The sequence below is a fragment of the Helobdella robusta genome, assembly GCF_000326865.2.
Source record: "Helobdella robusta unplaced genomic scaffold HELROscaffold_21, whole genome shotgun sequence".
NCBI classification, from domain to species: domain Eukaryota; kingdom Metazoa; phylum Annelida; class Clitellata; order Rhynchobdellida; family Glossiphoniidae; genus Helobdella; species Helobdella robusta.
This window is the reverse complement of record NW_008704124.1, coordinates 2,855,906-2,881,180: the sequence shown is the minus strand read 5'-3', so window position 1 is coordinate 2,881,180 and position 25,275 is coordinate 2,855,906. Positions and strand designations below refer to the sequence as shown.

The window sequence follows — 25,275 nt, the reverse complement described above, 5'->3', positions numbered from 1 at the left end:
GAGCGTACAATCAAACATACAAACAAACAGAAAAATGTACGAGCAAACAAACGAACAAACAAAGCGTAAACTGAAGCTCAGCTGTCAAGCAATTGAATTACTACTCCTCTTTGCGGCAGCTAAGTAATGATTTTTGACAAAAACCAAATTTGTTCTTTCGGAGGCTGGTTCAATCACAGACACAATTTGCGCGTCATATGCTCTAAAAGCTACACATGCACTTATGTGAACATGTACTCGCGTTGTACGCGTGCACTTCTGTACAGTACACATACACTTATTTGCACGTGCAATTATACACATGTTTTTATACACATGCACTTATATGAACATGCACATATATACAAATGCACTCATCCACATATTTTTGTTCGTTCACATTTGCACAAACCAGGGCACACACATAAAGAGAACCACACGCACCCACACACACACACACGCATTCACTAACATACATGCACAAAGCACATGCGGATTTACTAAAAAACTTGAATTTTTCAATGAAAACATGTTGAAAGATTGAATGTGGGAGTGTTTTAAATTTTAAAATTATGCATGCAAATGATTTTAATTCAATTTATTTTCGCCGGCGATCAACATCTGCAACTGCTCAATTATGACTAACATAATTTCTTCATCATCGTCATCGTCATACTCATCATCGACATAGTCAAAGCCTGTAATCGTCATCATCGTCATCATCATCGTAACTGTAAAAATAATCACAGTAAATCACATCGGTAAGCATTAACCGGTCATAGATTAATTAATAATAAACAATTATTTCAAAATTAAAAAACAATTTTTTGCTTCTCAGCACGACATAACATTGAAGTTGATTTTGAGTCTCAGTTGATGTTGCGTCTCAGTTGATGTTACGTCTCAGTTTATGTTGATGTTGCGTCTCAGTTGATGTTGCGTCTCAGTTGATGTTGCGTCTCAGTTCGTGCAGTTTCAGCTTTGCTTCATTATTTGCAACGCGTTTATTATCAACATGTAATAATCGTCTGCAATTTAGTCGGGAAATAAATAATAATTGTTTGTAAGATACCGCACGATACCGCTACAAACCACACATCACACCCAACTCATCATACATACCACGCAACACCCTATATCATCCCCCACAACACAGTCACACACACACACACACGCGCGCACACACAAAACCGTAGCCAGGATTTTTTTTGGGAAGGACTTTCAGAATACTTTTTTTTTAATTAAATCAAGAAAATAAATATGAATCGAACATTTAATCTAATCGAACAGCTTTTATTTATAAAAAATAAACATATCCAACAAAATTATACAAAAAAAAGCATTTCATTAATTTTTTAAATATATAAAAGCAACGTGCTTTTTGGTTTTAATGGTCCAAAATCAGGTCATTGTCCACTTGGAAAGATATATCATCCCGATGGATAGATAAATCATTTCGATGGATAGATATATCATCCCGATGGATAGATATATATCATCCCGATGGATAAGTAACAGTGCCAATGAAGTGAATCGTTCCTCATTAGAGCTATTTCTTTAAAAAAACTTTTTAATTCATTTCTCCTTTCAGAGTAGGATATCGTCTTTCATCTGTTGACTTTGATGCTAGTGGCACCGCCATAATTAACAACAGTGCCTGGATATTTGGGATTAATTAACAACAGTGCCTGGATATTTGGGATTAATTAACAACAGTGCCTGGATATTTGGGATTAATTAACAACAGTGCCTGGATATTTGGGATTAATTAACAACAGTGCCTGGATATTTGGGATTAATTAACAACAGTGCCTGGATATTTGGGATTAATTAACAACAGTGCCTGGATATTTGGGATTAATTAACAACAGTGCCTGGATATTTGGGATTAATTAACAACAGTGCCTGGATATTTGGGATTAATTAACAACAGTGCCTGGATATTTGGGATTAATTAACAACAGTGCCTGGATATTTGGGATTAATTAACAACAGTGCCTGGATATTTGGGATTAGGTCGGAATTGCATCCCGCCAATGCCTCACTGGCTGTTTTTGGCCTATTCTCATTTTCCGTTTTTCTGTTCACAATGATCGTTCACCATTTAATTTGTTTTCTGATGTTTTCAGTTCTCCATCTCCATTTTCTCGGCAGTTATGAAGTACTTCTTGACTTGGGTCACATCTTCTACCCCTGCCTGCATTGAAGTTACCATATTTAGATACACAGTCTGCTCTAATTTTGACAAATTGTAGGTTAGTCCATGAAATTTAATTAAAACACAAACTACTTTTATCAAATTGCATTTACATTTAGCAAAAAAAAAACAAACAGTTAATATGCAATGAATGTATTAATTTAAAATTTGTGTTACATAAATCATCAATGTAATTTTTTTCGCCCCCCCCACCTAGCTACGACCTTGCACGCACACATACACACACACAAACAAACACCACACACATCACACAACGACACACACACACCACACATCACACTCGACACACACACACCATACTAACAGACTGCTGCTGATGTTAACGGCTTTTCAATTATTCAATGAAAGTGTGCTACATGAGATCAGATTGAATTTGCATCGCCATCATCATATCAGTCATCATCATCATCACCACCATCATCATCATCACTACCATCATCATCACCATTACCACCATCATCATCATCACCCTAATAATATCAACATCATTAGTTCAAAATTTATTTTTCTTTATTTATTTTCGTCTGCATGATGTTTGTTATTCACTCCCCCCCTTCTAATGACTGACTGGTCTGTTTGAACGTGATATTTAGGAGATGGCCCCATTGGTGTACTACTAACTCATCAGTGACGATACATCAATGCATTCATAGCGACAGTTGTATTACAATTTAAGTGCTGACAGTAAAAAAGCCGTTGGCTTTGTCAGTTTTGAAAATATTTGTCAGAAATTCAGACATTCCACTCCAGCCTATCTTTTTTCTGGAAAATGATTTTGCTCTCACTTATAAAAGTAAACACGCTGATTAAATATTCCGCAACGTTTCATTGAAACTTAAAAATTGAAAAACATTTTATTTCATTTATATAATAAAACCGAAGTTAGCCAAACCTCGCGCGTACCCTGGCCATGTTTTGAGATTTGAAAATATTTCGATTCCAACTGACCTACCAGGAGAGATGACAAATATTTGGACAGTAGAAGATGCAGGGCTGGCGCAGACTCAATCGGAGTGGGATTCACCTGGTTCCATGAAGGAAACTTTCACTCAATTATTTGTCAACATTTGAGGTCTGATGTAGCAGAGTAGCAGAGCATAGAAGTGGTCGATATTTTTGTTGTTAGATGTTCTTGTCGATCTTAATTAACAAGAATCGCAAATATTAAAATCTGTTTCAGCTGTTAACTTTTTTAATAACTTCCGTCGTTGGTTTTGTCATCCGAGAGAAAACACGTTATTTCAGTGTCCACAAACAAATTAAAGTATAGTGCATGAACGGAAAATATTATTTCGTGTTTTTTTAACGCTTTTCGAATGTCCTGGTAAATTTAAAATGATTTTTTACTGCTGTTACATATAGAAACCTTTACTTACTCTTATTTAGAAATTTGCACGCTTCATATGGCCGGTCAAATCATGCAAATTAGTATTTTCTTTCATCGCATTTCAATATTTCATTTTAAGGTTTTTAGGCATTCGAAAAATATTTCAGTTGGCAAAAATACATTAGAAAAAAATGCCTCGCTGCAAACAAGACTAGGGTGGGGATGTGTCAGAAGAGACGCTGAAAACCTTCTAGACGCATTTAACGTTGTTTTATATTTTAATAATTTACAATGTTTATTAAATTTCATTAAAGCTGCTCATATATTATTCAAGTGCACGTCATTCAGAGCCCCGTGCAAACATTCGTCAACTACATTCGCTCGCTAGCAAACCCTTGTGCTTTTGTGCCATTATGCTGACTGGGAGGGGCTTCATGGTTCAAACAACCCCCGCCGAAATAAAAAAAAAAATTTTATAATTTGATCTGTTTCATGTTGCTTTGCGCCATTTTAAAAAATAGTTTACAATTTTTTTTCAATATTTGTACTTTCAAATTGATATTCCAAAAAATTAAATCTTCCCTTATTGTGCTTCTTACGACATAGTGGCAACTTTAAAATCTGGTTATAATAACGTGAATGCAAGGAATGTGCGTGATTGGAATTAATGATCTTCAACGTGGCTGATGTTCACGACAGTAGTGGCAGCTGCAACGTCTGACGCAATCATAATAACAAAATTAATAATAATTGTAATAGTTATGCACGAACAACTCCTGGCTGTAGGCCGATGTCTTTACTTGCTTATGCGTGAAATGTACATTCTAATGGTACGTGATGAATATGAGCTAACTCAGGCCAGGAGAGATGAAGTTTGATTTTGGCAATTGGAATTGGCAATTGGAAGCTAGTTCACGAACTAGCTTCCAATCATTTCTGTCGGGAAGGTGTCAACAGGTGTTTCACAGGACTCAGTTCTTATTTTATATATCTGATTTGGTGGGTCTTGTGTTTTCGTTTATATTCTACAGTGAAAACATCGGAAACCATTCATCTAACACATTTTTATAAAAAAAAAAAAAAAAACTGCAGTTACATGAAGAAGCATGAAGGAGCTTATTGAACTTCTGAGCAGTTTTTACAACTTGAAATCTCTGCAAACAAATTTTGTAGAGTTTTCATGTTCCATGAAAATAATATTCTGAAGCAATATTTTAATGATTTTATTAGCAAATAGAAGATTATAATTTATTTTACATTATTCAATAAATAATGAAACAAATCATGATCATGAGCATAAAAAAATCAAATATATATAAATGGAAACATCATTATTATTATAACACATGCAAAGCCATCTTTCGAAATAAAACGCCATCTTATCAAGAAACAACATTTTAATCGTCTTGTTATCATCTGTCATTTATATCGTCACCATCATCATCATTACCGCCACCACCGTCATCATCCTCCCCAAATTATCATCATCGTCCTCACCATCAACGTCATCATCATCATCGTAAAACTTCTCAATTTTTTGAAAGCACAGTATTGGGAATGTGTGAAATATATCTAAGTTGGTTAGTGTGCAATTGATGTGGCTAGTGTAAGTTTTGTGGTAAAGATTGTTAGTATAAACATGACCATCTAATAATCCAAATTAAAACATTCAAATGCACTTCAATAAATGCAGAGTGTGGACATCTTTTTAAAATTATTTAAGTCAGGTAAGTCTGATGGATTATGCTGAAAATGGTTATGTTACAATCATTCAAAATAAATGCTCTTTTTTTCACGATTAAATAAACTCGGTCAAAAAAGCTAAAAGTATTTGAATGTTTGGAAAATTTTTGAAAATATTTTAAACGTCTTCTCGATTTAAAATTAGTGAAAAGTGTTTGGTCCTCGAAGGAATGAGGTTGAGTTGAAAAACTTTTTAATAACTTGATTCAACTTGACGTAATTAATTTTAAACATTTAAAAATCTTTCCAGTTTGAAATGAAATGAAAGTCTGCAGCATGTAGATCATTCAGATATTTTACTTTTTTCTCGCACCGGTTTGGCGGGAAGGTTGACTGGTCGCAACAAAATCATTTATTTTATATTTCCAAAGTTAGTGAACTTATGTAACAAACTTATGTCAAAAATATAAAATTTCAAATGCTATAAAAAATTCGCTTGTTTATCATCAGTGTTGATTAATTAATTAATTTATTTATTCATTCATTCATTCTCAATGTTTAATTCATTCATTCATCAATGGATAACAATCTGGATACGTTGAAACTTGTTGATCCTGTAGATTTAGATGTTGTATTTTGTTGTTGCTGCTGCTGTTGTTGTTTATGTTGTAGTTGTTGCCTTTGATGTTGTTGTTGATGCTGTTGTTGTTGTTGTTGATGTTGAAATTGATAATTAAGTTGTTGTTGTAGCTGGTATTGTTGGTGCCGATGTTGTTGATAATTGACTCGGTGTGAAGTCAAATGTTTGTATGGGAGTTGTTGAGTTGTTTGTTGTTGTAGAATGTGATTGAGATATGTGTAGGCAAGCAAATCGGAGTTATTATGATTGGAACAGGGCATAGGTCTCAAGCCACAGCACATCTTTTCCACCCGGCACCCGACATTTGATTGGCTGTTTGATTGCTCGTCTCCTACTTCCGTTTCATCAGGTAAACATTGTTCACCAAAAGTTGTTCGACCGACACGAGTTTGGCTGTCTTGGAAATAACTGCACTCATTTTTCTCAACATTGCCTTCAACAGCCCCTTTGTTAATGTTATCATCGCATTTAATTTGTTTGTGGCAATTTGAATAGTGAGATGATGACGAACGATCATCGTCTGGATCATTTTTATTATCATTTTCATCATCGTTAGGACCTGAAACATTACCATGAGCACTGACGCTGCCAGTGACGTCATTGCTGACGACATCTTCGTTCATGTCACGAAGTCCACCAACGTTTGATGTTTCTCTCTCTACATTCACACCGTTGTTGATGCTGTTGTGTGATACCATTTGGCAAGTTGATGTTTTGTTGATATTCGAGTTGTTGCTATGTAGAGTGTTTTCGATTGATGTTGTCCCGTTCTTTAAGTTCGACACGTTTTTATGGTTTGAGATGTTGTTGTTGTTGCTGCTGCTGATGCTGTGGTTGTTGTTGTTATTGTTATTGCTGTCATACTGTTTTGTGTTAGCAACATTTGATGCATGGATGTTACAGTCACTAATTTTATTTTCAACGGTTTTGATCTGGTTAAAATTCTCATACTTCGAACCAAATTTTTTAATATTCGGAGTTGCGCTGGCTTCGATATCATTGTCTGCTGTGGTGGTTGGGTTGTTAACTTCTCCGATGCGATCATCATTATCCTCGCCATCATTCTGCACCATGTTTTTATAAACAATTAACTCGTAATCCATTACACTTCCAAGAGGCTTTCCAGATAAATTCTTGGACACAACATCGCCCATCATCGATTCTAAATTCAATTTACTGCTAGTAGCGCTGCCGTTGTAATTGTTGACGCAGTTGTTGCTGATGTGATTGTTGATGTTGGTAGTAAAACTGTTGTTGTTGTTAGTGATGGCAATGTTGTGGTCGTGGGTGGAATATTTGTCATTGCGAGTATCAAATGAAGTCCTGAGGAGGTGTTGCAAGCCGGGATGGCAGCAGTAACACAATCCGTTTCCTAATGTGGTGTCGGTTTCAAAATATCGACTTAAGTTCATTGCAACAAACGATAGTTCTGAATGTAAATATCATTTCGAAAAATAATCACATCACTAATATAATATTAAAGTGATTAAAATTGAGTTATTTTTGTCTCAAATGATAATAGAGCTAAAAAATTGGAGCTGCAAATTTTGTGCCGTCTGACGAAAGAAAAACCGATCTGCGAAAATTCATAAATCGCAAAATGGGACAAAAAGTGGTCGTACGGGAGTAATTTCTCAAATTGGAGAAATGTAACTCGTGGCCTGCTAAAGAGCCAATCCAATGCTAGGAACTAATAAAAGAACAATTTCGAGCGGAAAAAATCTGTAACAACAAGGTGTACAAATCGTCCGTGAGACACACTTGGACCCTTGCGTACACTTTTGGTGATCTTATCTCAAAAAAAAAACGAAACAATTTTTTCTTGAAAAGGCTCAAAAAAAGGCCCAAAGTTCATCACAAATCTACGACACCTGCATTACGTAAATATGACTTTGCCAGGAATTATGGGACGTTGAAACCAAAAACAATTTCAACGTTAGAACATAACAAGTCAATCAATAAACAAAAAGGAGTTTAAGCAACTTAAAACAATAGGTCGTGGCGATCATAATTTCGACATTCAAACAAATGCTCAAACGTAAATTGAGAAGTTAAAAAATATCTTCTTCCAAAGCATTAAAAATTATTTAAATTTAAACACTAAATTATTTGAAGTTTTGAACTAAGGACAAAAATTTATTTAACCCAAGAAATAGTTTGCTACCCATGTTCAACGTGACAGAATGTTAAAAAAACGTTCAAAAAACTTAAAATTATGAACGCCACTTTAAATTTTGTCAGCCAATTTAAGTGCAAACTTAACCAAAACCCTTATTTCCGTGCTGTGTCGATCCCAAACAAGCAACAAAATTTTAACAATTATCCGAAAATGCAAGTCGAGAGCATATTCGTTGTCAATTGGACCAAATATCGATAATTATCTGAAAAGTGCCCCATACTTTTTACAACTCTTCATCTGCTGTTGGTCGAATGTTGGGAACCATCCTCAATCCCTGCATACTGGTGGAAAAGTCTGACAATTATAATCTACAATACGCAGAGCCGCTTACTTATAATTCCTGTATTTAAACCTCCGTACCACAATGACTGTACCATCCACACCAAACGACGTACATACACATTATTTTTGCACGCGCAAACACCGCATTATACGCGCATGGGGTATGATAGTCTTTGAGTTTCGACCATAAGTATTCGAACCAGACTATTGCGTAACTGCACGAGACATGGCTCTTCTACCGACTGAGCTAACTCAATGAAAATGTTTCAACAAAAATAATACCAGCAGTGCAGATGCCAGTCTGTGTTCGAGAGCCTGGCTCCAGTTTTTTGACGCTATGGCAATCGTAACAAATAGCTGATCAAATAATTTTTTTGAAATACCACCTAAAAGGTTTCTACAATCGTTTCAATATAGTTGACTTGGTTGGACTTAATTTTGTGATAGCTTAATTAACAGCGAGATAGTTTTATCCTATGCGATATATTGTGAAAGAAACAATGCATGAAGCAACTTCACAAGCTGAAGCTACCTGTCATCATTGTACTCATGTTTGAACGAAGAGTAATTATGGCTGAGCTGACCATTTATTTGAATTTTTTAATGTATATTTTTTCATTTTATTAAGGCTTCACGAAATTTTTGAAAATTTATTATTATTATTAAAATCTATTTAATGTCTACCGTGTTGAGTTAAGGGCTTCATGAAAACAGGATGATGATCAGCCACTGGAGAGGAGCCCCTGGAGATCAAAGTTGAATGAGAATTGTGTAAGTGATGTGATAAAATTACAACAGGAACATCAATAATTCTAATGATAAAAAAGATTAAAAATAATAACATAAACATTAAGACATTAATAAAAAAATTTAAGACATTAATAAAAACAAAACAATTATTAACTTTAGATATAAATGCCAGCAAACATCAGTCAGTTGTGCTCAGATCTTTGAGGATAACATTATTGCGAAACATTAGTTGGGAACATATGGATAATGATACCTGATGCTTCGAGCAAATACAAACGACTTAAAAAGTTATTCTCATTTCAAGTCACTGAAAACTTGAATATTGCTGTTGAAGTTTTGACATGGGAATGCTGCATGCGGTTCTCGCACTGCTACAAGTTAGTGCTGCGTAACAATCAGTTGACGATAAAATTTTAATAAAATGGATACTTTTCAATTTCTTGCCATAGCATAATCACCAACATGCATGCGCATTCGATAAACCACTACATTGGACCATCAATTTGTTTGTGACACAATAATAATTCTGTTGCCCATGTCACAAGTTAAATGAATATTTACACAGCTAGTTTAATGAATTGCTTCATGGATGATGTGAAGCGTATGGGAGATGCATTGGTGGTGTCAGGTGGGGTGCACGGGGCTATTGCATGGTTACATTGGATGAGTGGTGTGATTTATGTTAATAAAAACTGTACCTTCTCAAGCAGTTAAAAGTCCGTCAAAAAGAGATATTTGAGTTGGTGGCAGAGTATGAACAGCACTGTGAGGGTCAAAAGAGTAACAGTAAATTGTAGCTGCAAGTAGAAACATAGTTTAAAAAATGGTGGGGACGGTATTGAGTGAAGGTCCATTGAATGAGATGTGTGTGTATTTCAGAAATGAAATTGTTATGAAACAATCTGCTAAATTGGCAAGAAACTTGCTTCAATTGAAATGAAAAATAGGAAAGATTATTAACCTCGAGATTATTGTTACAAATTAAAAATTATTAATTAACCAATCAAACAAAATTTATTTATTTATTTTTAAACGACTTTTAACTGCTCGAGCGAGTACTTTTCATTGGTAGCATTCATGTATTTGGTTTATTTATACAACTGCACCATAGTTTCATATTTGAAGTAGCAAATTAAATTTAAAAGTGAAAAAAAGAGAAACGTACAAGTTCATTTTGCTGAAGAACGCCGAAGACCTCATCTTAACGAAACTATTCAAAACTTCAACCAATGGATGGCTCGCAGCAAATGAATGGAAGCTCCTCATTGGCTCGTCGTGCTCTCCATTGTTCACTGATTCATTATGTACAGCGTTGAGATTAATGGGCGGAGTGCAGTGAGATTTTCCAGCTGAATAACACGAGTTATGTGTCTGAGACTGTGTTTTGCTAAAATCGTTATTGTCCGCAAACAAATCGTCGTCGTTGTTGTTGTTTTGTAGTTTCTGTTGATGTTGCTTTTGTTGGTGTAGTTGTTGCGTTCCTAATTGAATTTGTTTCTCCAGCAAATGATGTCGGTGTTCGAAGTTAATGTGTTGTTGAGGTTGTGGTTGATGGTTGTGTGAATGTACGTGTTGTTGTTGTTGCTGTTGTTGTTGTTGTTGCTGCTGTCGTTGTTGATTGTGTAGTTTCAAGCAGTCTGGTTCTACGCGAATTAATTCGTTCATTGATTTGTTTTCACTTTTTTTGCCGTCTGCGAGCTGAGCATCAGGCTGAACGAGCCGGTCGTCAAGTTCAGCGTTGTTCTGCTCTACCTTCACACTCCAATGCTTCTTTCCATCTCTACCCTTGTTCTCGTGGCTTCCAGCAAATGAGTCGGTAATTTTCTTGTTAATTTTTTTAAACGATTTGCTAGTTTGGGGATCTTCATCTTGTTTTGTATGTTTGGTGTTCAGCTGCAATGTAGTTACAGAGTGCTGTTCTGCAGCTTTTATATTTTCATCGTTTGCTTCAGATTTCTTTTCATTTTTCATAACCAGACAGGATAAACTGAAACTGTTATTATTTTGTCTGCCGATCAAATTTTTAAGATCAACTGCATTTATTAATTGGTCGCCTGTTCTTTGTTTCATGTCGTTGGCGTAACTCGTTAAATCAAATTTCTCGTTTTCATTGAAATTTTTTTCAGCACAACAATTAGCGTCCTCGTTTGCTCTCCTGCCATCAGCTTCCTCATCTTTCATGTCGATCTCAAGAGCATCTTCATCCTCATCATCATTCGCATCTCCTCCCCCTTCTCTCACTTCATCTGAAAATCTTTCGTTCTTCCTCCATTTTGCTCTTCTGTTCTGGAACCAGACCTTGTTTGGCGTAAATTGATAAATATTTTCAAGCATTCATTTAAAATTTTTATTACTAAAATGACAATTGATATTACTTTTTGCTTGTTATATATATCTCAAATTTATTAAAATAAAATTTCTCTTTCCACTCTAGAAAAGTTTTCAAATTGTTTAGAAATTAGCATTACAACAAAAGGACATGATTGCGAAACATCATCATGAAAATAAACACCAACGCTCGTTAGTTTTAATTATCTGCCTATCACTAGGTGTGTTTGTTGTTGTTTGTAAGTATGTTTGTGTGTGTTTGTGTGTGTGTGTTTGTGTGTTTGTGTCTTTAAATCAAAAAGACGAAACTAACAGCTACACCAACTCGATATACAGCATTTGGAACTGGAAGCAGCAGTAAAAAGTCGTAGTAAATTATATAGGAAAAAAAAATGTTTATGTTAACATTTGGTCATGAATGTTTCGGGAAGGTTGGCTAACAGGAGGCTAATTGTTGGAAACAGGAACTTGATTCGGGCATGTAGAAAAGAAAGACCATCAATGGAATGATTGAAGAGGAGAACTAAATTGTAAAATTTGATTTCAGTGAATGAAAACATCATATAACAATTAAGGTACGTCACAGAACAGATGATAATATTCATAAGTCCTGAATTTGAAGAAAAACTATATATTTATTCAAGGTGCTACAAAACAATGTTGAAAGCATTGTCAGGCGCTGATAAACAGGTATAGAGATTGTGATTTAACAATCCTTATTTAACTTAAAACATAAAAAAACTAAATTTTTTTAAAAAGTGCGTGAGCCGGGAGTCGAACCCGGATCAATTGCTTGGAAGGCAACTATGCTACCGTTATACCACTCACGCCACTGAAAATACGCATTTCATTCAAAAACCACATTTCAGATGTTTATTACAAATCAGCTGAGAGTTCGTTAAATTTAGAATAACAAAATTAAAAACAGCAAAGCCATGAATGACGAACATCAACGGGCAGGCTCGTAACGCAACTAACATAATGGGAAACACATGCACGAGCCAGCTTCACAATGACATTGTGTTGTGCGTGTGTGTGTGTGTGTGTGTGTGTGTGTGTGTGTGTGTGTGTGTGTGTGTGTGTGTGTGTGTGTGTGTGTGTGTGCCAACTTTCATGTGTTGTTTGCCAACTTTCAAACCTTACAAACTTATTAGTATTACTATTAATAAGAAAAGAATTAAGAATTAAATGAAGTTCCCGCATGTTTTTTGTATTCAAATTCTGGACCAAACATGACAACACGTTCCATTCAAGTGGATCGCAAATTTAATTGCTACTTGCTCCTCTGGGTTTTAAAATTTCGTATTGAGTTATTGAATGAAGCTACAATATTATTCCTTTAAGATCATAAAACAATGGAAATTTTTTGTCAATTTTGCATTCAATCGACTGAAATAAAAAATTATTTATTGGAACTGTGTATAATAAGTAGACATTTGTTTGTTAGTTGGTTGAGAGGAGATGCCTAGTTCCTATGCCCCGCCTGTAGAAAATGAAATGTTACAAAATCAACATTTTTATGGTCGAGTTTTGCTTCGAAGATTCAACTCTTTATGAAAGATGATGATTATTTTTCATTTGTTTCGGTTGGATAACAATATCACTTTTGTTAAATTAATGACATTTTCAAAAATATATTTCTATTTAACGGCATAACCTCAGTGTATTAAATCTCGAAAAGAAAATGAAAAAATAAGACGTGGAAACATTTAGAGAAGGAAAGCGAGGAAGAAAGCGGAAAGAAATGTTTGTATAGGGCGTCTACTCGAACGCAATCAATTTATCAAGTTGAAAATTTGTTTAGTGTTCTCGCAGGAGATGACGGCCAGCTAATTACTGAATTATTTCTCCAGCACCTGGTCCTCGACATGGGAGATGATGTTATTTTATCAACTTCCTCACTTTCTTTGTCCGCACCGGCTTCGTTTTTCCATCCATCCATCATTTATTCATTCATTCGTTCGTTCATTCGTTCGTTCATTCGTTCGTTCATTCGTTCGTTCATTCGTTCGTTCATTCGCTCGCTCTTTAAATCATTTGTTAACTCATGTTTGTCCATCATTCATTCATTCCTTTGGCTTATTAACTTATTTGCTAAATAAAAACTGAAATTATTTGGAATAATTTATAATATGAAATGCGAGATCAACACGCACATGATAAAGACGACACCATTTTCACCCATACAAAAACACACACACACTCATGATCAAACAAATCCACACATTAGCATGATCATACACAACAAACACATACAAACACACAGACACACAGACACACACACACACACACACACACACACACACATGATCACATATCATATAACCGCACACACACACACACACACACACACACACACACACACATACACACACGCATACACAAACAGAGAAGTCATCAAAGCAACAACAACATCATCCTTTACAATCTGTCTAACATTGGCTTCCAGACATAGTAATTGTCTAACAGTCTAATGCTTCGAATAATGAATAATCTGTTTCAATAATAAACTGCAGCAGAAAGATGATTGCGCGTCAATTTGTGATGCAAGTAACGTTGTTGGCGTGAGTGAAAATAAATCCCCAGTTGTTTGTCTTGAATCTTCAATCCATGCATTGGTGCATTAATTTGAAGCATATCAGACATAACTATTTCATCTGTTCATATGTTGAAAATTTGATGTTTATTATTAATTTTTCTGCTTTAGTTAAAGCGTCCTTCGAAATATATATAGAACACTCGGAAGCAGATCAAGAAACATACGACGCAGTTGTTGACGTCATAACTACTGCATCTCCATTTGCGAACTACATTTGCCTATCCGTGCTTACGGTTCATCTTAGATTTAACATCATCATAACAATAAAACATGAACGAACAACATTAAAAATGACAACAACATTAACAACAACAACATAATCAACAAAAACATAAATAACAACAACAACAAAAACAACATAAAAAACAACACAAACAAATAGTAGACCTCTATTTTGAGCAGCAACAGCACTTCAGCAGCACAAGACGGCAACAACTACAATAACATTAACTCACTTCTTGTCGCGAAGACTTCTTATCAACGATAAACAACAACAAGATAATTGAAATTATAATCCCCACAACTTATTTTTTATAATTTAAAAAGCAAACTCTTCATATACAGAGCTTGGTGCAACAGAACATACAACGAATTAACACAGCAATACAAATATCAAAATGGTAGAATAAAAAACGAAGTAAAAATACAAAATAAAATTAATAGAACCTGCACTCTGGCTTCAGTGAGGTTGATTCTCATTGCTAATTCCTCTCTGGTAAAAACGTCTGGATAGTGGGTCTGAAGGAATGCCTTCTCCAGCTCTTCCAGCTGCATGAACAAATTATAAATCCGTCTAGAAATTAATGGAAAATAAATACAAAACAGAAATTTTTTATTCAATTGATTGAAATTACAACGCACGACAGCACATGCTAACAATAATAAAGCAGCATACACAAAAATAGGAGGCTAAAAAAATCTCACACGAATCAGTGTTCAATCAATCAATTCCAGCTGTAACTTTAACTTGGGTTATTGGTAAAGTTAACTGCAACTTTAACTATGAATGGTCTAAAATATTTAACTTTAACTGGCAGATAAAAGAACTATTTTATCTGTAACTCATTCTGTAAATCAATAATAACCCGATCGAAAGAAAGCCTTGACTGAAAAATTGAATTCTTGTTATAACCGACATCCATTTGTGTAACTTGTAACATGAAATATTATGAATTTAAGTAGAAAGCTTCATATGTTAACATGCAAATTTTAAGTGATGTATGACCACATATAATGCAATGCCGGATAGTTTTGTTGTTCGTTTTTATGCAAGGATTAGTTGGCCCTAAATTGTGATAAGTCGAACAGTAACTTCAACTGAAATTAGCAACAAATAACTAACTGTAACTTTAACTTGACCGAATCAGCTATCTTTAACTTTAGCTGCAACTTTGGCAAATCTTAAATAACAAACTTTAACTTGAAGGTCAAATTTACTAACTGGAAAAAAATTGATACGAACATCACATTTTTCTCTTTTGTCTCCTTTTTGTCTTTCTCTCTCTTTCTCTCTCTCTCTCTTTTTCTCTCTTTTTCTTTCTCTCTTTCTCTTTGTCTCTCTCTCTTTCTTTCTGTCTCCTTTTGTTCATACGAACATATACATATATTTATTTACATAAGCAAATGTTGAGCGTACAAAATGCAATCGTAATTTCAAGCAGACAATTTACAAAGAGGAACGTGCAATGGAACACCAACAACCAGTGAGGAACACAGATGGAGACCTGCTGCAGAGTGAATGTGGTCCTATTCCTTCTTTGTTTTCTTCTCGCAAAACTTTCATCACTCAGATCTGGGGGCAGTCCAAAAGAGGGGTGGGGATGGAAAGGCAGGGAAGGATGGGCAGATGGAACTGAAAAATAATTATCAAATTTTTCAATTAATTGCATGTAAGTGTTTCAGTGTTAGTTTTTTATTTATTAATTTATTACTCTATTAAATGTATGCAGTGACGGATCTAGACAATTTTATCGGGAAGGACTCATCTTATCAAATTTTTCAAATTTTGGAAAATGTTTCCATGTGTTTCAATGTTGACCGGGGCTTACATTTTTACTGGGAGGGCCAACATTTTTGGCTAACGACTTTTAATACAAATAAAGCTCAAAACCACTCCCATTCGACCCACCAAGATCCGCTACTAAACGTTTATACGTTTAAATAATTAATAAATAAATATTTGTATAATTCAGTTGATTGAAATCCTAACAGCTTAAACAAGAGTTGAGTAGAGAACGAACAGGCTTCAAAAACTAATGTTGTTTCATATAATGATGGAAGATGCGACAAATAGTATGCTGAAACAATCTTGAAGAGCTAAAAGATAAGTGGTGTTGAATGATAATATTGATATTTCTCTATTTCTCTAAAAAATAGCGCCTATGATATCCGAAGTTAAGTTCGAAGTGCGAAACAAAAGTGTTGACATATTTCTTATTTTTGCCATTTTACCGTAATTTTTTATCATAATTTCGACCATCATTATCTTTTTCATTTCATCATTTTTTTTCTTCCTCCTCATCATAAGCTTCATGGCTCATACCACCGTGAACAAACAGATCTGCATGAACATCCGTTGTTACGACGGACCAGTCATCATCGTCATCATCACCACCATCATCATCATCACCACCACCATCATCAAAATCACCATCATCATCATGATGACTGTTGACACCAAACAACGTTCTCTTTCAAGAGGGCTCTCGTAATGCGTGCACTCGTCCTCCAGCGCATCAGTCACTCCCTCCTCCGTAACAAGTGTGGCTCATCTACTCACCAGATTAAGCTATCGGATTATTAAAATAACAAATGTGGCCTTCAAAATTTTTTATTTGAAAAAATATTTAAACTGTTTCTATCGATTTCTGCCTGTATTATTATGCATGTACGTGTGTGTGTGTGTGTGTGTGTGTGTGTGTGCACGTGTATACATGCATGTACGTGTGTGTGAGTGTGTATGTGTATGTACACGTATGTGTGTGTGTGTGTGTGCGTGCGTGCGTGTGCTTATGAGACTGGTGTGGCAGTGTTTGTGCAGAGGTGCCTCGTGAGCACTCGACAATTCAATTTGCTAACGAGATAATGCCTTTCGTTTAATGAGTTTTGCTCTCTCAATGTGTTTCGATTGTCGTTATTGAATGACGATGATGTCGGTGTTGTTGATGTGGTTGTGTGGATGTGTAAGTGTGTGTATGTGTGTGTGTGTGTGTGTGTGTGTATGTGTGGATGTGTGTGTGTGCTTGCGTGTATATAGGTACGATGTGGATGATGTGACGATGTGATGATGTGATGACGTAAATTGTTGACAATAAAGAGATGATTCTGTTAGTTAATGTCAGCAATCTTAATAACGATGAAGGTTGGGGTTAATGATGGCGTAAATGTGGGCGCTCCTATGCATGCATGTCAGTTCATATTGCTTCAAAATTCACCACTGCTTGAATCCCTTCCGTGTTGGCTTTAATCACAAGTCACTTTTAAATCATAATCACATTGTATCTATGAATACCAAAAATTATTGATTCCAAAATGCTAACAAATTTGAAATAAATTAAAAACTTTTTTTATAAAAATCTTTGTTAATATTTTTATCTTCCACTGATGTTTTTCAGGAGGGTTCCTAAATGAGAGCTTAATTACTTCTTACTGGATTTCTATCAATATATCAACTTATTGTATTGTTTGGAAGACTATTCAATTAGAAGCATTGAGTTGGATGAAGAGATGAGAAGAGATAAGCACACACGTGCACACACACAACGACATGAAAGCTCATCATCACGCAGCACTTGAACGGATTCGTTATTTAATTCCGCTAATGTTCCAGAGAGTTTGTTGTTTTTATTAATCTCCAGCTAATAGTAATTGGTGTTATTACGTTTGTGCTGCTTGCTACTTGTGTTTATATTCCTACTGATACGCCAATATGCGTGTGTCTGCTTGCGTGTGGTGTGTGTTTGCGTGCGTGCGTGTGTGCTTACGTGTGCGCGCGCTAGTTTGAATGTTTTGTGGGTGTGTGTGTGTGTGTATTTGTAAGTGCGCACACACATACACGAATTCACACACACACTCACACACACGTACACATATGTATATATACACACGTATAATCAACTCAAATGCATAGACACATGTTTGCTGAACTTCCGAAGACGTGAAACATTGTACTGTGTTGTGTTGGGAGGTTTGTTTCAGAAATTACATTGAATGTGGTTTTACGTGACTTGCTATGATTGCTGTGTTGAAGCATGTTTGAAGTGTCCAGATAGCAATCCGTTCAGGAAAGGCATTTGGCCAAGACTCATAAAGAAATATTGCAGCCTTGAGCCTGTGCCTATTATTCATTAATTAATCATAAAAATAAAATGTTGTTAGGGCTTGTTATGCAAAAATTTGATGGCTTTCAACATTTTTAGAAGATAATTTCAGAATGTTAATAAATTTGCAACTGCAAATTGGAAGGAACTGGATCAATCATAAATTTTGCAACTTCTTTAATCCAATGTTGCCTCCCCACACTTGATGTCACTGCAGACGTTAAAAAGTTTAAACACACTTACTTACATTGGGATCCTGCTTAATTGCAAACATAATTAAATTCATTATTTCGCTCTTTAATATAAATGGTTGATGTTTGACTTAAATTAAAACTCATGCATGTATATTCAACTGTGAGAATGAATGCAATTATTAATCACTTAATAAATAAATTAATTAATTAGCTAGTAAATGAACGAAAAATTGATAAATATGATGAACAAACGAACGAACAAATTGAAATATACGAATGATAAGTTTATTTGGTTATGCCTTTGTTCACATAATTTATAAACATTTAAACAAATATTTTATTAAACATTTGTTTATACAGCTTATATCAATGTTTAAATATTTAATTAAACTTTTATTATTAATTAATTAATTTCTAACTAAATAGTTGTAAGCTGGTATGATGTGTTCATGGGATTGTTTGCTGCTTTGTTGAAAGCTACATACAGTTCACGGTCCGTTCAGATTTTTATTCAACATTTCAGTTAAAAACAAATAAAAATAAAATAGAAACAAATTTGGTGTCTTGGTTCTGACCAAATAACTGACCAAAACACACACAAAAACACACACACATATGGGTGTATTTATTTTTGTTATAAACAAAATCACATATAGCGCGGATCCGTATAAATTGTCGTTTGAAAAATAAAAACAATTTAACGTAATTTTTAAAAATTACCTGCTTACCTACTGATGTTATAGATCGTGACTGATGCGACCATTTGCACGAGATGGAATAAGGAGGCAAGCACTGCAGAAGAGAATGCATGCTGCACATCCTCATCGCCAGCCAGCCAGCCAGCCAGGCAGCCAGCTAGGCAGGAAAACAATTGCAAGGCGCATTATTTTATTAGGCGAGCCTTGAGTTAATAAGCGGGCGTTCTGAAGAATCTCGAGGGAGGCATTTGTATGGTGCTAGGAAGTTTTCAATAAAAGAGTCATTCGGCATTGTTACGCCTTCCTTAAGTTAATATTTATGTCGGCAGCCTCTCTTTCTTTACATCCTTTGGCGAGCTGTTCTTCAACGTTCAGTGCATTTGTGTCAAGTTGATTTCATCTTCGAAACATTTATTCATTCATTCGTTCGTTCGTTCGTTCGTTCGTTCGTTCGTTCGTTCGTTCATTCGTTCATTCGTTCATTCGTTCATTCGTTCATTCGTTAACTTTGGTACGTCCAACCAAGTCATTACTCAATGAAATGTTATTTCCATCATTTTGAATGGTTCAAGCAAATGTTCCTCCAACTTTGTGGTCTATTCAGGTTGCAAAATATCATTGAACCATTTTTAAGAATAGTTGAAGAAATTTCAAGGGTGATCAAATTTTCAATTAAAATCATGAATTTAATTTTTGCCAGTTCAGTGTGGTTCTCAAAAGTTCAGGAGTATCTTCGTTTCAAAATGTAATAGTTAACAAATACGGAATTATTTTGTTTTTTTTTATTAAAAATATTCTGAGCAAGATTCTCGGTGCATCGAATGTTGCATTTGTGAAGCGTGGATCTTTATGCTTTTGAACCATATCACTGAACCAGCAGAAGCAGGTTTCTTAACCACTACACTATCTCACTGTCCAACTATATTGAAGTTTTGTACTGGTAGAAAGGAATCAAACGTCTCCATGAAATCCATTCAAGAAGTTTTGCGCAACCTGGTTGGATGAAGCTCGACGTAGTTGAGAATATATCAGGAAAAACTGACCAAATTAGGGGTACGTTCATTACAACGTTTCACAATCATCACCATCTCCGTTTGAATGAATGCTTTTAATTTAATTATGATGATTTTCATGTTTGTTAGGTTGGAGATAATATCCATTGGCGTTGTTTTGTTGTAAGAAAAATCATCAATATCATTATATTAACACAGTTCACACACAAACACACAGATACAGACACACACATTCAGACGAACACACATACCACAAACACATACACAAATACACACACATACAAACACACATGCACAGACACACACATTCAGACAAACACACACACCACACACACATCACACACATACACGCGCATAAAGACTCATACAGAGACACACAATCAGACAAACACACACACACTCACTTACAAACACATACAGACATACACATATCCACCCACATAGATACTTACAAGTGATTGGTGAGCAGATTGATCTGTAGTTGGGTGGGTTGATCCTCGGTTGGGGGTGCAGGGGGTTGGGGCAGTGGAAACAAAACATTATGATGGTGGTGATGATGATGGTGATGGTGTTGTTGTTGTTGATCAAAATGCTGGTGTAAGTGGAATTGTTGATGTTGATTGTGTTGTTATTGTTGTTTATGCATTGTTGTAGTTTTTGCTAATGTTGTTGTTGTTGTTATTGATGATGAAGATGTTGTTGCTGTTGCTGTTGTTGTTAATAATGATAAAAACGATGTTGTTGTTGGCGATGACGATGTTGAAGTTTTGTTAATGCTGTTGATGTTGTTGATGATACTAATATTAAACTCGATGAAGGGAGAACATTGTTAAGAAATCAAACATGGGAATTGTTACAACAATATACGTAAATGTGAAGTTGTAACAACAGCCGAACAACAAACGCGTGATGATGATGGTGATGAATTCCTGGCTTGTCAATGTATATGTACCTCAACAAAGTTAAACGGAAAATTAGCATTCCACAATCACATTTCAATTACCTCATAAACATTTTTTTTGCAGAATGTATTTCTTTCATTTTTTTAATGAAATATTTTTAACAGTTCGATATATTATTTGGAAATAATGACAAACGAAGGATAATTATTTCCAAGGAATGTCGAAGCAACATCTCCACAGCTCGATGGATGATCGCGCGTAGTCGGTGCTTTATATGGAGACGATGAAGAGGAAAGAGAACGGGAGAGAAAGAGAGAGAGAGAGAGAGAGAGAGGAAGAGAACGAGATGATGGTGAAGAAGAAGAGAAAAATGAAGAACAAGAGAGAGATTGATGACAATGGAAAAATTATGACGAGCAAGATGGAAGAAATGGAAAAGTTGGAAGAAAGGAAGAAACAACAGAAATAGGAGATGGAGGAATGGTGGAATGAAGGAGAGGGTGGAAACGATTGAGATGCTTGATGGAATAGTTAAAAATTTTAATTTAACTGGCTGTAGAAAGGTAATGGAATGAATGAATGGGTCTGCCTTTTGTTTAGTTTCGCATGATGAACATACAAATCCAACACAGTGAATGGTGGGTGGCATTTGTGATGTGATATCATGATATCCATGATGTCACAATGTCATGATGTCATGATATCATGATGTTATGACAGATAAAAAAACATTGTTATTGCTGAGTGTTACAGATGATGTCAACAACACGGTATAGGTAAACAAGTTGAATGGCATGTGTGTTTCGAATTGCAAAGAAAGTCTCATATTGAGATGCTAGCTTACAATATGGTGCTTCATTTTGGAGATACCAATAAAGGCATATCATCTTATGAAGTGGCATCAATTCACTGCTGATCAAGACTTCATCATCGTCCCATGCACCAGTGATTAAGCGTTCATGTCAGGAGTCATATTGAGATTGTTGAGAACATGTAATGATCAAAATTGACGCCAACAACAATCCTCATCATTTAATGGATGATGATAAAGATGGGGTATTGATAAGAACGGTGATGATGATGATGACGACGAATATCGGACCAGCTTCCGATAAACCAATTTGCGAGTATATTCGATGTTGGTGGGCGGTGATGAGCAGGCGTGACATCACGATCACGTGATGACTCAGTCTTTTCTCATTGGTTCGCTGGCTGCCTATAGGTGTACGCTTACATACACGGACGCGCACGCGTCGTATGTGCTACGTTCTCCATTTAACAGTGTGATTTCCATTGAATGACTCTACGATGGAAACATGTTGGCAGATGATTTCTGCTTTTCATTTGTTTCTATATCTATATATGCTTTCGAAAAAACAAACTTGCGGACCATATACAAACATACATATGAACATATGAGGATACAAACATATGCACACACATACAAAACGTATGCACACACATACAAAGGTATACGCTCACATGCAAACATATACACATACCTGCAAACACATATACACACATACAAACGAATGCACAGCCCATAAAAACATATGCACACACACACAAACGTATGCACACACATGCAAACATATGCACAAACATACCTACAAACATAAAAAACGTACGTACAAACATACATTAAAAAGAAACAAGATATTTACATGCAGTCATATTTTATTATCTCATCTCGATCCCTGTCTCCATGCGAGAAAGTTCTTCAAATTGGTGAATAAACACAACGAGTGAACACAAATGATGATGACAACTTATTTCATTTATCACAAAATTGAATGAATTTAACAAACGTGAATTTATTTGAAATAATCCATCAAATTTTTTTGCATTTTTTTTAGAGAGACAAAACAAAGCAATTAAAACTCAGAAAGTTATCAGACAGGCAGCGTCACTAAGCCAGGAACGTCTTAACGCAATTTGCGAAATCAAACTCCAGACGTGCGTTGCAATCATTTGATTTGACTAATTGGATTACGATGGATTAGAAAGGCCTCAATCCTATTGAGTCACGAGTTTCTTTTTTGTTCATCCACGCCTCTCCTTCCATCATAATTTTCAGTTTTTCACTCATCCATTTTTGTCTTTCCAACGTCGTTTTTATTTTCGTCCATGAATTTTTCCCTTCTGTCCATTAACAGCTTCATTTTCGTATTGTTAATTTTCTTCTTTCCGTCAGCGTCATTTCTTCCTTCCCGCATCCTCTCCCCCACACCACCACCGTCATCGTTTTCCAGCAGCCCAATAATATTTACATCATCATCGGAGTTGATGGCAGACCCCATGGTGGCCCCTTCCTTCCAATTCAATTTTTTGGATTCCAGAAAAATAAATAATATTTATTACTAGCTGTGAATTTATTTTGGCCGTTATTCCTGTTAAAATATTTCACTTTGTACAAAAGTTTAATTATTATCTCGATAATTAGGCATGAATTACCTGCGTTTTTCAATAGCTGGTTTTTCATCTTTAAAAATTTAAATTTGTTTAAATTTTGAGATGTTTGGTATTCGCCGAACGGTGTATCAACTGTTTAAATGCTCGTCAGGGTAAGTCACAATAAAAAATTTTTTAAAAATAACTTTTACATTACTTTTTAATTAGTAAACACTGACTTTTTTTTATAGATAACAAAATTTGCACTTTGTTTCACAAAATAGAAAAAAAAAGTTTTTAACTACATTTACAAAACACCTCAATCAGGAATTCCAGCAAAGTTTAAAATTTGAGACGGGTAACCGCCAGCCAACGAAAGTTAAAAAAATATAACGGGGTGTCTGAGTGAAAAGATTAGCAAGGATTAAATTGGTGGTAGGTCACGGCTTATTCTGTTATTACAAATTGCATCGTAAACATTAATACATTGATGTCAAAAATCGATTATGAAGAACTCCAACAGTTACCGACAGCAAATATTTGTTGAAGAAACAATTTTAGCCGTAGGAAGACAAAAACTTCTAAATTATTTTACGAATGATAAAGAACAACATTTCTTTTAGAGGATTTTTTTTATCAAACATCAACCAACACAACAGCATGCATGGCGTGAATGTATATTAACGCAGAAAGAAACCACCGCGATGATGCGGCTAAAGAATCACCACGAAACATTTACAACGCAGTTGAAAAGCATCAATAACAGAGAAACACGAAGATCAACATGACAGCAGTAGAGGCAAGACAACCTCACCAGCAAGAACTCCATGGAACACCGGCGGTGCATTTGCATGTAGACAATTCATGAAACAACATATAACAACATTCACATCAACTACAACATCAACATAAAAAAATCAACTAAAACAACAAAAAATATTAATATCAACGACAACATCAGCAACATAAATAACAACACCAATAACAACAATAATGACGACATCAATAACAGCAACACAGCAACAACAGTGGTAATAACAATATTAACAACAAAAACAGCAACAACAGTAGTAATAATAATAATAGTAACAACAACTAGGAGGTGCCTACTGCCTGAGGGGAATTAAAAAATCATTTTCTTCCTCTCGTTTATTACGAGATTTGCGCGGGAATTCAATTTACACTATCACGTGACCTTGAATGTCTATCACGTGACATCTGCAGTAACGTAGGTTAGGTTAGTTCAGATGGCAAACTGGGGGTTACGTGGATGTCTGTATGTATGCTTCTTTGCATGTTTGTCTGTCTGTTTACTTCATATGTGTTTTTGTCTGTCTGTATTTCTATCTGTCTGTCTGCCTGTTTCTCTGCCCGTTTGTCTGGAATTTCGATTCAATAATCGTAAAATTTTTAACAAGATATACTGGTAATGTTTGTGCGTTTTTGGTTTTGTTTGTCTGTGTTGCATTGTATCTGCTGTTTTTAAGTGCTGTATAAGTTGTATGTTTCATTTAAACGTATGAAAGAACATTATAAAAAACAAAAAAATTATACAAACTATAATAACAAATCATGCAAATTCATGCATATTTAAACATACAAAAACAAGCAAAAAATGCAAATCAATTAAATCATAAAATATTATAAGCACAAAATAGAATATAGTAAATAATATCATATTATATATATATATATATATATATATATATATATATAAATATATATATATATATGTTTTTACAATATTCTATAAATTCTGCCGAATGTTTGGCG

At 35.0% G+C, this 25,275-nt stretch overlaps 3 protein-coding genes across 3 annotated transcripts; all 3 read right to left on the bottom strand.

Moving 5' to 3' along the window:
- Positions 1-307: 307 nt before the first annotated feature.
- HELRODRAFT_77800 (hypothetical protein) lies at positions 308-481 on the bottom strand (the record flags this gene model as incomplete). Its single annotated transcript, XM_009018486.1, has 1 exon — positions 308-481. A coding segment is annotated over one exon (174 nt), but the record flags the coding sequence as incomplete, so codon positions are not given.
- A 5,293-nt stretch (positions 482-5,774) lies between these two features.
- HELRODRAFT_171817 (hypothetical protein) lies at positions 5,775-8,859 on the bottom strand (the record flags this gene model as incomplete). Its single annotated transcript, XM_009018485.1, has 2 exons — positions 5,775-7,276; positions 8,841-8,859. 2 exons carry the CDS (start codon positions 8,857-8,859, stop codon positions 5,775-5,777), a joined length of 1,521 nt encoding a protein of 506 aa, XP_009016733.1.
- A 2,452-nt stretch (positions 8,860-11,311) lies between these two features.
- HELRODRAFT_145540 (hypothetical protein) lies at positions 11,312-15,775 on the bottom strand (the record flags this gene model as incomplete). The annotated part of the gene is made up of 3 exons (XM_009018484.1): positions 11,312-11,356; positions 14,652-14,753; positions 15,710-15,775. Coding segments are annotated over 3 exons (213 nt in total), but the record flags the coding sequence as incomplete, so codon positions are not given.
- Between the last annotated feature and the right edge of the window lie 9,500 nt (positions 15,776-25,275).